The sequence below is a fragment of the Coregonus lavaretus genome (assembly GCF_964263955.1).
Source record: "Coregonus lavaretus genome assembly, chromosome: 19".
Classification (NCBI taxonomy): Eukaryota; Metazoa; Chordata; class Actinopteri; order Salmoniformes; family Salmonidae; genus Coregonus; species Coregonus lavaretus.
The window spans coordinates 27238267-27251143 of NC_140006.1; the positions used below are offsets into that span (position 1 = coordinate 27238267).

The 12877-nt window shown below is 41.1% G+C and overlaps 1 protein-coding gene across 1 annotated transcript in view; it reads right to left on the bottom strand.

Annotated features, from left to right (window-relative positions):
- The window catches only part of LOC311146866 (beta-1,4-galactosyltransferase 2-like), a 164174-nt gene that overhangs the window by 9308 nt on the left and 141989 nt on the right, over positions 1–12877 (bottom strand). Inside the window, exon 5 of the mRNA XM_084183481.1 lies at positions 12015–12137. Coding sequence (XP_084039607.1) covers positions 12015–12137 — 123 coding nt within the window. The remainder of the gene's footprint in view (positions 1–12014; positions 12138–12877) is intronic.

Consider the following 12877-nt stretch of genomic DNA (forward strand, 5'->3'; position numbering starts at 1 on the left):
AGCTGTTGCTTCTCTCTCAGGACCTCCCTCTTTCTCCGGAGTACATGATGGAGATCAATAACATAAACAGTGTGTATGTGTGTGCATGTGTCCTGTCTGTGCGTGTGTGTCCGTGTGTTAGGGCTTGTGGGTTTCTCTTCCATTAACACCAGCGAGGAGGCTTGGTAATACATAATGCAGAGAGTTGATTTGAAATAATCTCCTTGTATATTCCTGACCCAGAAACAACATCACTAAGGATTAAGTGACGGAAATATAGACAAATAGCATAGATTGCATCCCAAATGGCACCCTATTCCCAATATAGTGCACTAATTTTGACCAGGACTCATATTGCCCTGGTCAAAAGTAGTGCACTCTGTAGGGAATGGAGTGCCATTTCAGATGCAACCTACTGTATGTAACCAGAATAGGTATGTATACTTTACCTGGCTCATTTATAGCTTGGCAGAAGCTACTAGAACAAACTGGCCAACTGGGTCTGTGTCAAGTACTGTACACCTACATGATTATCATCCACAAATGGCCAGTTACATACCAGCTGGAAACTGAACTATTCAGTGACTTCTTTGGCTTTAAGACATTCTGTAGTGTTAACCATGGTTTCAAGGTATCAGGTGGAAAAAGCTCCAACCAACTACAGTGATTTCAAGGAGATAAGAGGGCAGGTAGAGGGATGGGCACGGAGCTCAGTCTCAGCTCTATCTCCCAATCAATGGTTAGCCTCGCCTGGTTAATCCATGTGTGAGTTAATCAATACTATGGTACTTAGTTTGTACTGTAAGCTGAAGAAAGTGGGACACCATAGTGTCTGGATGTACTTTCAAAATCATTTCTTTCACTTGATTTTTTCTGACAAAATAAAATGTACAGACATCAGCAGGAGGTTAGGCATACATCCTTTTTGACAATTTCTTTACTTTAGGACAAGTTGAGGAGAAAGAATTCTAACACGTTCCGGGAACAGCCTTCACCAAAAAACTTAATTGATTGTAAGATGTGAATGTATTGTAAGATATAGTGTCCGTGACATGAGCTGTACTGTATAATATGCCATTTAGCAGATGAGACAACATGGGTGTCTGACAGGTTTCTTTGTCATCATTTACTGTTCTGTTTGGTCATAAGCCATGGGACTACATGTGGTGCTGCTGCACCCTTTGATCCATTAACTTGACTTCTTTCCTCCATGTTTTAACATCCTGCTGTCTCAGCCCAGCGAGCACACAAAAGTGGCTCAATGGTATTGAACAGTGTTGTGTGCCAAGGATCTGTGGGTGCTTTCATTCCGAACCAGATTCCTTGAACTCCATCAAACCTTTTGAAACCAATGATGAAGAGGGGGAATGATGAAGAGAGAGCATTGAGCAATATAATATAATAATATAATCCAAAGCATTTTTGGAAGAAAATAAAATAGAGAGGAAATAAATTCCTGTCTTTGACCTTGCACAACAAAACCCTGAAAACGTGGAAGATGTGTTGTTCATTCCTCTCTTTGGCACAATGAGATAAGATCATCGTTGCTGAAAAGGAAGATATCTGTTTTCCTAGATTTACATTGCCCTTAGAAACAAAGTAGTATTCAGGCTCAGAGAAAGGAGGACAAACATTAGTATGATTACATTGTCCGTTTTTTGTATGGTTGTATGGCTCATAATAATGGCTGGAATGGAGTGAATAGAATGGTATCGAACACATGAAAACTATGTGTTTGTTACTATTCCATTCACTCCATTCCGGCCATTATTATAAGCCGTCCTCCCCTCAGCAGCCTCCACTGCTGCAAAATGGTTGCTCTCTCGCAATGCATACATATATTGCAATGCTTGTCCCTCATTGACTTCCTTAGTATTCTCACATTGCCACTGATATCATTCACTCTCTATGTAGCTGTTAAATATTACAACAAACAATTAACAAGAAATCATTGTTTTCCTGAGGCACAGTGGTAGTATTGATATAGCTGTCTGGACAACTAATTTGTCCTTGCGTGCCCTTTTGATTGGATTAAGAATGTCTCCAGCTTTTTTTCATTTCTCAACAGTCTTGCTTAATTGCATTAGACTCTTGGAGTCGAGGGGAATTGGAATCTGCCGCATCCCCTCATTTCACTCTGTCAGAGCCAAAATGAGAGGGGCGCTACTGAGAAAGAAGCCAGTGGGGAGAGACGAGGAGATGAGCGAAGCGAAGCTGAAATCGCTCATGTTGGATTGAGAGTGTGTTTGCTCTGTCTGTGATGGTCTTGCAGACTGCGGTGGTTCTACCTCTCTGCTGCCTGCCCACTCTCTGTCCACTCCCTCCTGTTTCCCTCTAATTAGAAATAGTCACACGAGGGCAATCGAGAAATGAGAGTCCTGCCAGGGCTGGCACTTTTCTCCTCTATCGCCCTCGCTCTATTACAGACAGACCAAATGTAGACTAGATAGTTTGCCCATGTTTGAAATAAAAAAGATGACAATTTCAAATAGGCTATGACTTGGGATTGTATATTTATTGAGACAGATAGAGGAGAGACTTTGAAATGGTCTCTCCTCTATCTGTCTGTTGTAATCAGTATAAGCTAGGTGTATATTTAGGCCAGGGAGAGCCTGTCTGTCTGTCACCAGAGACAGTCAGAGCTCAGACAGTCAGTCACCTTAGTAGTAGAAGTAAATATGAGGGAACAAACTCTCCCTCCAGGGCCCTGTGTTTCACTGCAAAGATGCTGACAGTCAAGGAGTTGCCCATCCAAGACACTGGATGGATATGCTGCTCTTCAGTTGTACGTACATGCCCAGGAGGGGTGACAAAGACAGAGCTTTTTAAGTTTCCTTCCATTCCGGTTGCTGGTCTCTGGGTGAATGGGCTCTACAGGAAGCAGGGAAAACAGTGTCATCTATCTGTTTCTCCACTACTGCCAACATCACCTCCAGCTATTTCTGTCTACCCTTCCCTCCTTCACTCAATGAAACTGTATAGTGAGGACCTTCAACAAAGCTCATATTAGCCAATCAAATAAAGGCTTGAAAATCACCACTTTCTTTCCCTCTTTAACTGTTTATTTGGGTGGGGGTAAATCAACCCAGACATATTTATGAAGAGGTACGATTGTTAAAAAGGGGTCATCACAGTTGGAGATGTTGGCACTGTCTGTAACGTGAGTTATTCCCTCCAAGCAAATAATAAGGGATATTACCTGGCAGATTCTGACAGCATTGCACAGAACCAAAAGCACTACAATAAATGAGGAACTCCCCACAATATTTAGTTGTCCTGCTTGCAACCTTAAATCAGTGCTACAAGGTTGTGAGTGCATTACTGCTCCTCACCACTAATAGTGCTATACTACCACTGGAGTTAAAATACAGTATAGCCTATGCAACTAACCTATCATAAAACGCAAATATCACAAAATACACTTTGAACTCTTAACATATTATAGAGCAGAGTGCATCATGATTCATGAAAAAAACTAAACCAGTTTTGTCTCTAGTCTTTACTGCTCTATGGAGAGATTTTTGGTTATTGTCATCTTCTGTCCTCTTCTGAACTGTGTGTCAACACACTACTCCCATAATCACTCTGATCCCAGTAAGCCTCCCTCTCATTGCTGGAAGATCTGTTGTGTTACATCAGCTATTATTACCATCTGGGATTGTGGACCAGTCTGCCAGTGCTAGGCCTGCTGAGCCCACTGAATCTTAGTCATTAAAGGAAGGACTCTATACGCTCTTTCTCTCTCTACAAGTCATAGGTTAGCCTACATAGATGATGTGATTTTAACACTAGAAAAGCCTGGCCTCGAGCCATCCCGTTCTGAGCCAATGACCAGTCATTTTGACTGCAACATTCTAACAGTCTAATAAATACATTTCATGTATGCTATCAGAAAAATAATCATTTGGTTGTGTTTATGAAGGTCCTGGGTCACATTAGAATACGAATAAAAAAATATTTAAAAGAACACAATAGCATTTTCTTAGTTTATGTTACTGTAGGCCAGGGATCATCAACTAGAGTCAGCCCTAGGCCAATTTTTTGTTGAGCGGATGGTTGGGGGGCCGGAACATAATTACATATAATTTGTAGACTGCAAATTGACCGCAAGAAGCCCAAACAGATTTAATATTTGACTAAAACATAACCACAATTCAAGTATTAAATCCATCACAAAGAAATTATAATAATTTTGGCAGGTCTTAAGAAACATTATGAAACTAAGAAAATGTATTTCAAAAGAACAGAATAGCATATTTGAAGTTGTATTATGTTATTAGTAGCCTGGGCTATATGCTGCTGCATGCTCACGTGTGGAGTGCATGGAACAGCTGCTATTCTTGGAAAAAGTTATATTTTGAAATAGAACTCATCTCTTAACTTTTTAGAGTTCTTTTGCAAAGGTAAGTGTTTTAGAAACCTCATAATCTGATCTTTCTCTCCAAGGTCAATATAGTTTTGTTTTTTTATATTCTTTTTTTATTTCTATTCGTTCAGTTTCAGTTTGTTTTCAGACTTGATTTGCTAGTATTTATTTAGTTTCAGTTGTATAAAAATATTTATAATTCGTTTTTTATATTATTTAGCTTCAGTTTTAGTTTTAGTCTTCGGGACAGAAAGCATGAGTGGGCCAAGCTAGAAGCAATTTGTGTTGTATAGTTTTTGTGTGTTTTTTGTTATGTCAATTCTTGCAACTACAATTCTTGCAACAGTAATAATAAGGTGATGGGTCAGGTCATAGGTTAAGTTAGGTTTAAAGTGGCAATCAGCAGTTGCTACATCCATACATAAATTAATGATATGTACCCATTGATTCTTGAAGAATATAACTTATAAATGCCTCATGAGCGTAGTTCATGTTTCGTTCCCCATCAGAACCCAAAATATAAGCTTGTTTAACTCAAATGTTTGTATAAAAAAGTAAACAAACACTGTAAAGCCTCAAAACATGGGGCTCTACTCAATCTGTATCGCTCAAGTGTTACAGATTGCACAATAGAAATGTAAAGGTAATTTCCAATTGAGCCGACTTATGCAGCGTTTACCGTGAATTCAGTCTCCGAACATTGCCTTTAAATTTCAATTATGCTTTAACACTGAACTTCCGCGATATGGATTGAATAGAGCCCATGGTTAAAACTATCATTTTTATATCATGAATGGTCAGTCCTTGCATCAATAGCTCTGTCTATGAATTTTAGAGTGGTTAAATTTTCCAGCCCCATCCCTCAGCTTTTTACAACTGCTGATTGGCCCTTTCAATTATAAACTCAATCTCAATGTGGCTTGGATTTAAAAGGAATAGCACTGACGCCCATGTTTACACCAATCCAATGCTTTTTCACCTCAGTAGGACATGTAAGAAGAATCAAGTTAGCTACCTAGCCGATTCTTTCCCTGTTAGCTAGTGATTGAAATGTAGTCTCGGATATCCCAGACCTTGGAGCATCGTAAACTAGGCAAGCAACCCATCTGTCTTGAGAAACGAATAGTGATGCACAAACTAGCCCTGTTTGTAACATCACCATCTCCTGGCAGTATTTACCCACCAGATTCAGTAGCTTGAAACCCCCCCAAAAGCTGTAAAACCCCACTAAAAACCCCATTTGATTTTTGCCCAAAGTAAAATAAAATCAAAAATACAACTGAACATAATTCATGATGGTTTGTATTTAATTTTAGTTCGTTTTGGAGTCAAAGATAGTTTCAGTATAGTTTTAGTTTTTCAAATGGGTTGTTAATTATTGTATTTTATTTTACTAAATAAATGTTTCATGATTAGTTTTTGTTTTAGTTTGTTTACTATAATAACCTTGTTTCTCACTTTCTCTATATAGAAATAAAACGTCTTACCTGCTTGTGACTCGGTAGGAGGATTTTAAAAAGTCACTTTTTGGCGCTCCGTTTCCCTGCCTCTGTGCAATTCCAAGCTGCGCTGGCCCATCTCTTCAATTTGACAATTGATAATATTGTCACCCATCAGACTACTGTCAATTCAATCTTGTCTTCAGGCTAATTCTATTGTTATACAGTGCATTCGGAAAGTATTCAGACCCCTTGACTTTTTCCACATTTTGTTACGTTACAGCCTTATTCTAAAATTGATTAAATAAAAAATGTTCCTCATCAATCTACACACAATACCACATAATGACAAAGTGAAAACAGAGTTTTAGACATTTTTACAAATATAAAAAACAGAAATACCTTATCTTGTGAGTATTCAGACCCTTTCCTATTCAGACCCTTTGCTTTGAGACTCGAAATTGAGCTCAGGTGCATTCTGTTTCCATTGATCATCCTTGAGATTTTTCTACAACTTGATTGGAGTCCACCTGTGGCAAATTCAATTGATTGGACATGATTTGAAAAGGCACACACCTGTCTATAATAAGGTCCCACAGTTGACAGTCCATGTCAGAGCAGAGCAAAAACCAAGCAATGAGGTTGATGGAAATGTCCGTAGAGCTCTGAGACAGGATTGTGTCGAGGCACATATCTGGGGAAGTGTACCGAAAATTTCAGCAGCATTGAAGGTCCCCAAGAACACAGTGGCCTCCTTCATTCTTCAATGGAAGAAGTTTGGAACCACCAAGACTCTTCCTAGAGCTGGCCGCCCGGCCAAACTGAGCAATCGGGAGAGAAGGGCCTTGGTCAGGGAGGTGACCAAGAACCCGATGGTCACTCTGACAGAGCTCCAGAGTTCCTCTGTGGAGATGGGATAACCTTACAGAAGGACAACCATCTCTGCAGCACTCTACCAATCAGGCCTTTACGGTAGAGTGGCCAGACGGAAGCCACTCCTCAGAAAAAGGCACTTGACAGCCCGCTTGGAGTTTGCCAAAATGCACCTAAAACTCTCAGACCATGAGAAACAAGATTCTCTGGTCTGATGAAACCAAGATTGAACTCTTTGGCCTGAATGCCAAGCGTCACGTCTGGAGGAAACCTGGCACCATCCCTACGGTGAAGCATGGTGGTGGCAGCATAATGCTGTGGGTATGCTTTTCAGCGGTCCAGAGTGATCTTTGATGAAAACCTGCTCCAGAACTCAGACTGTTTTTGCCTTGTCATTATGGGGTATTGTGTGTAGACTGATGAGAAAAACAATGTAATACATTTTAGAATAAGGCTGTAACGTAACAAAATGTGGAAAAGGTGCAGGGGTCTGAATACTTTCCCAATTACATTTACGTCATTTAGCAGACGCTCTTATCCAGAGCGACTTACAAATTACATGATGAAAATGTATCTATGAGATAAGATGATAATTTATACCTTTTAACAAATCATTTTTTAGTATGTTGGCTATTTAGAATTGTATACCAGTAGCCAAGTCAGTTGAATGAGAGTGAGCCAACTTTATTGAAGAGAGAAGCACCAGATAAACTATTTTAAATCTTCAAGGTTTCAGACTCCCTTCATTCTTCTCACCATACCCTATCCAGGTCCCAAGGTTTAAGAGGGTACACTACACTAACGTGTGTTGTGGGTTTTCACTATGAGCTAAAAGGGGTTTACGGGTGTACTAGGCCTACACTTACCATTGCAGAGTAGTCAATGTTGCATTATGTGAGTACCATAAATTACTACGTTTTTGGTCACTTTACCTGAAAAACGGTGGGACACAGACCATCATAATACACTGTAAACAACTACCATGCTTTCATGTTTCACTACATGCTGCTAGAACAAAACCATGGATTTTTTTTGAAGAAAAAGAAAATTCATGTTTTTTTGGTCACTACCATCGCAGAAAAATACCATGGTACTGATGCAAATGGTAGTACAATGAAAAAATGAGTGTGTGCTAAGCTTGTAGTGTCATACCCAAGATGAATCAAGGCTGTAATCACTGCCAAAGGTGCTTCAACAAAGTACTGAGTAAAGGGTCTGAATACTTATGTAAATGTAATATGAAAGTTTTTTTTTTTAAATACCTTTGCAAAAAATTCTAAAAACCTGTTTTTGCTTTGTCATTATGGGGTAATGTCTGTATATTGATGAGGGGAAAAAAACAATTTAACCCATTCTAGAATAAGGCTGTAACATAACAAAATGTGGAAAAAGTAAAGGGGTCTGGATACTTTAGAATGCACTGTATGTGTGAAATTAGTTTAAATATGGTTAAGATGTAGTTTTGATGGGCCATCAGCTGACTGCCGGTGAATGAGCGGCAGGGGGGGACATGTCCTTTTAAAACTGCTTTTAATACAAATTCTGTCCATGATATCGAAAATCTAACAACATATGTACAGTGGGGAGAACAAGTATTTGATACACTGACGATTTTGCAGGTTTTCCTACTTACAAAGCATGTAGAGGTCTGTAATTTTTATCATAGGTACACTTCAACTGTGAGAGATGGAATCTAAACCTGCTCCAGAGCGCTCAGGACCTCAGACTGGGGCAAAGGTTCACCTTCCAACAGGACAATGACCCTAAGCACACAGCCAAGACAACACAGGAGTGGCTTCGGGACATGTCTCTGAATGTCCTTGAGTGGCCCAGCCAGAGCCCGGACTTGAACCCGATCGAACATCTCTGGAGAGACCTGAAAATAACTGTGCAGTGACGCTCCCCATCCAACCTGACAGAGCTTGAGAGGATCTGCAGAGAAGAATGGGAGAAACTCCCCAAATACAGGTGTGCCAAGCTTGTAGTGTCATACCCAAGAAGACCTGAGGCTATAATCGCTGCCAAAGGCGCTTCAACAAAATACTGAGTAAAGGGTCTGAATACCTACAGTGGGGAGAACAAGTATTTGATACAATGCCGATTTTGCAGGTTTTCCTACTTACAAAGCATGTAGAGGTCTGTAATTTTTATCATAGGTACACTTCAACTGTGAGAGACAGAATCTATAACAAAAATCCAGAAAATCACACTGTATGATTTTTAAGTAATTAATTTGCATTTTATTGCATGACATAAGTATTTGATCACCTACCAACCAGTAAGAATTCCGGCTCTCACAGACCTGTTAGTTTTTCTTTAAGAAGCCCTCCTGTTCTCCACTCATTACCTGTATTAACTGCACCTGTTTGAACTCGTTACCTGTATAAAAGACACCTGTCCACACACTCAATCAAACAGACTCCAACCTCTCCACAATGGCCAAGACCAGAGAGCTGTGTAAGGACATCAGGGATAAAATTGTAGACCTGCACAAGGCTGGGATGGGCTACAGGACAATAGGCAAGCAGCTTGGTGAGAAGGCAACAACTGTTGGCTCAATTATTAGAAAATGGAAGAAGTTCAAGATGACGGTCAATCACCCTCGGTCTGGGGCTCCATGCAAGATCTCACCTCGTGGGGCATCAATGATCATGAGGAAGGTGAGGGATCAGCCCAGAACTACACGGCAGGACCTGGTCAATGACCTGAAGAGAGCTGGGACCACAGTCTCAAAGAAAACCATTAGTAACACACTACGCCGTCATGGATTAAAATCCTGCAGCGCACGCAAGGTCTCCCTGCTCAAGCCAGCGCATGTCCAGGCCCGTCTGAAGTTTGCCAATGACCATCTGGATGATCCAGAGGAGGAATGGGAGAAGGTCATGTGGTCTGATGAGACAAAAATAGAGCTTTTTGGTCTAAACTCCACTCGCCGTGTTTGTAGGAAGAAGAAGGATGAGTACAACCCCAAGAACACCATCCCAACCGTGAAGCATGGAGGTGGAAACATCATTCTTTGGGGATGCTTTTCTGCAAAGGGGACAGGACGACTGCACCGTATTGAGGGGAGGATGGATGGGGCCATGTATCGCAAGATCTTGGCCAACAACCTCCTTCCCTCAGTAAGAGCATTGAAGATGGGTCGTGGCTGGGTCTTCCAGCATGACAACGACCCGAAACACAGAGCCAGGGCAACTAAAGAGTGGCTCCGTAAGAAGCATCTCAAGGTCCTGGAGTGGCCTAGCCAGTCTCCAGACCTGAACCCAATAGAAAATCTTTGGAGGGAGCTGAAAGTCCGTATTGCCCAGCGACAGCCCCGAAACCTGAAGGATCTGGAGAAGGTCTGTATGGAGGAGTGGGCCAAAATCCCTGCTGCAGTGTGTGCAAACCTGGTCAAGACCTACAGGAAACGTATGATCTCTGTAATTGCAAACAAAGGTTTCTGTACCAAATATTAAGTTCTGCTTTTCTGATGTATCAAATACTTATGTCGTGCAATAAAATGCAAATTACTTAAAAATCATACAATGTGATTTTCTGGATTTTTGTTTTAGATTCCGTCTCTCACAGTTGAAGTGTACCTATGATTAAAATTACAGACCTCTACATGCTTTGTAAGTAGGAAAACCTGCAAAATCGGCAGTGTATGATTTTTCTATTTTAAATTAATATGCAGTCAAAATGACTGCCTCAGTGCTTCTAGTGTTAAAGAGGGAAGAGTGCTGTCACTGACATCCCTTCACTCCGGCACCCATGGATCTCAGATCAATAGATTGTGGGCATGGCCGTATAGCACTGAACAGGGACATGGACTCCCACGAGCTGTGATTGTGTTGGCAGGCCCCAATTTAGGCGAAGATGCCATGTATTGTTGCAGTGAACCCAGGGGAAGGAGCCAGTGGAACAAGAGAAAGAGAGACACTAGCAACAGGCCAGGCCCCATCACTCACACATCACCATCTCTCTGGGTGCCTGGGGAAGAGACCTTCACCACCACCCCAGTCACAGACCAGTCTGAGTCTGCATCCCAAATGGCACCCTATTCCCTATATATTGCACTACTTTTGACCAGAGCCCTGTGTGCCCTGGTCAAAAGTAGTGCACTACGTATATAGGGAATAGGGTGCCATTTGGGACACAACCTGAGTCTATTCACTGCTGCACGCTAGCCTAACACCAGGCATCACCATCAGTCCCTGCCTGGCCATGAGATCCAGTGTATATTCAGGGGAATTTCAAATTGCTTTATATAAAATGGCTTTAAAACAAGTGAGACTTTAAAAGGTTCTGGATTTCAATGAAAGACAACCTTCTTGCTCTTTTTTTTATGCTTATTTTGGTGTCTACAACATTGACTTTAGCCTTTCACACTCATGTATTGGGTGCAGAATGGGGGAGGATAATATTCCAGCACATCCCACATCATCCACTGAAAAAAAATTGGTCTGTTGAAGGAAGCATCTCGGGGGAAATCTTAACGCTTTAATGGATCAACTCTACTGCAGCTACTATCAAGCTAATACAGTTTTTACTCCCCCAACATCATCCCTCCAATCATGTCTTCTCTTCAGATGCGAGGGCTCGGGGCAGACACACACAAAGAAAGATTCCTTTTATCACATACTGTAATGCACATCCTGCCAGCCTCTATCTGTGATGCAATAATCCCCTGTATACCGTCCCACATCCCATGGAAAGGGGCCAATTCGAAACACTCTATTTACCTATTTTGTGTTTTGTGTTATCACTTTGGGAACAGAGTTGGGTTCGTAGATGGAATGGTGGAAGTCACATATCTCCTGAGCGAAAGGGAAGATGCTAGATGACATGAAAGAGCGATCTATTCTCCTCTAAAACAAGTGTCAGTAAAATGAGAAACTGCTGCTCTATTGTCTGACAAAAACGTATACAATGAAATCAGGACCGTCTGCGAGCAGCACTGAGAGATAACATTGTTGGGATGAACAATGACTTTATATCTGGTCATTCAATATTTTTTTTATTTCAATGATAAAGTCAATATTTGTTTTATTTCAATGACAAAGTCAAATGACAGGCCAGGCATACATTTTGCATTTAACAAGACCTGTAGCTGTGCCCACTTCACTCTTGCAATATCTTATCTGTGCCTTTAAAATGTTATCAGCATTAAATAATGAAAAGCTTCTAAAGTACAGGCACTTTGCAGCAATGACTAATACTGGAGCAATAGAGATTTTTCTGCCTAATATGCAAACTACTGAAACAGCTACATGTATAATCTAAATGTCAAATACAATGGCTGCATTCATTTTCTGGTATGGTGCTGGGATTGATGGGAGTTTTATATTTTAATTTTTTCTGCCCTGCAGTCTTACCTGTTATAGATGTCGTCATCTTCTCCTCCCCAGCCCCAGTACTCGTTGGGGAAGCCATTGATCTTGAGAAACTGTTTTTTGCTCAGCCCGGAAACCCCGCCAAAGTACCCCGCATAAGGAAGCCTGCAAGAGAAAAGAACTGTCAAAGAATTGAGGCAGTTGTCAGCTTTGAGTTTCACGACAGATCCTGGCATTTCAAAACAACAAGCATGTCAAATATGAATACTCTACTGTATTGCATTTAAGACAACAGAAAATTACAACAAAACATGTATTCATGCTTTTCATGTGCATAGTGTAACAAATGGAGCAGAAGTAACAAAATACAAGTACATTAACAATGTATTGTTTCTACAGCTAGCTCAGATTGTTTTTTTAAAGAAGTTCTGAACTATCGCTTGATGTGAAGTGCGATTATTTATGCACATGACTTGAAGCTATCAATATATTGGGAAAGGGAGAAAGAGTTTGTGTCCCAAAGGGCGCTCTATTCCCTACATAGTGCACTACTACCTATGGGCCCTGGTCAAGTAGTGCACTCTATAAGGAATAGGGTGCCATTTGGGACATAATCATGTTGCTGGTGCTTTAGACGGGGGAGTGGGACGTGGCTCAATAAAGGCACTCGTGTTCAGAGACAGACTACATAAGGTCTCAGTAGCAGCAGCCTTTCACACAGAGCCTTTCTACAGAGCCCAACTGTATTGTTCCAGTACAGTGCTGAAGGTTAGCAGTGTCATGTCGGGTCCCTGAAGTCTGCCTCAGGCCAGTGGTGATTGGTGTGCGACAGGCAGCTTCATGTTTAAAGACGACAAGCACAACACTAATGAGGCCATCTGCTTAAGCAGCAGCCTTCACAGAAA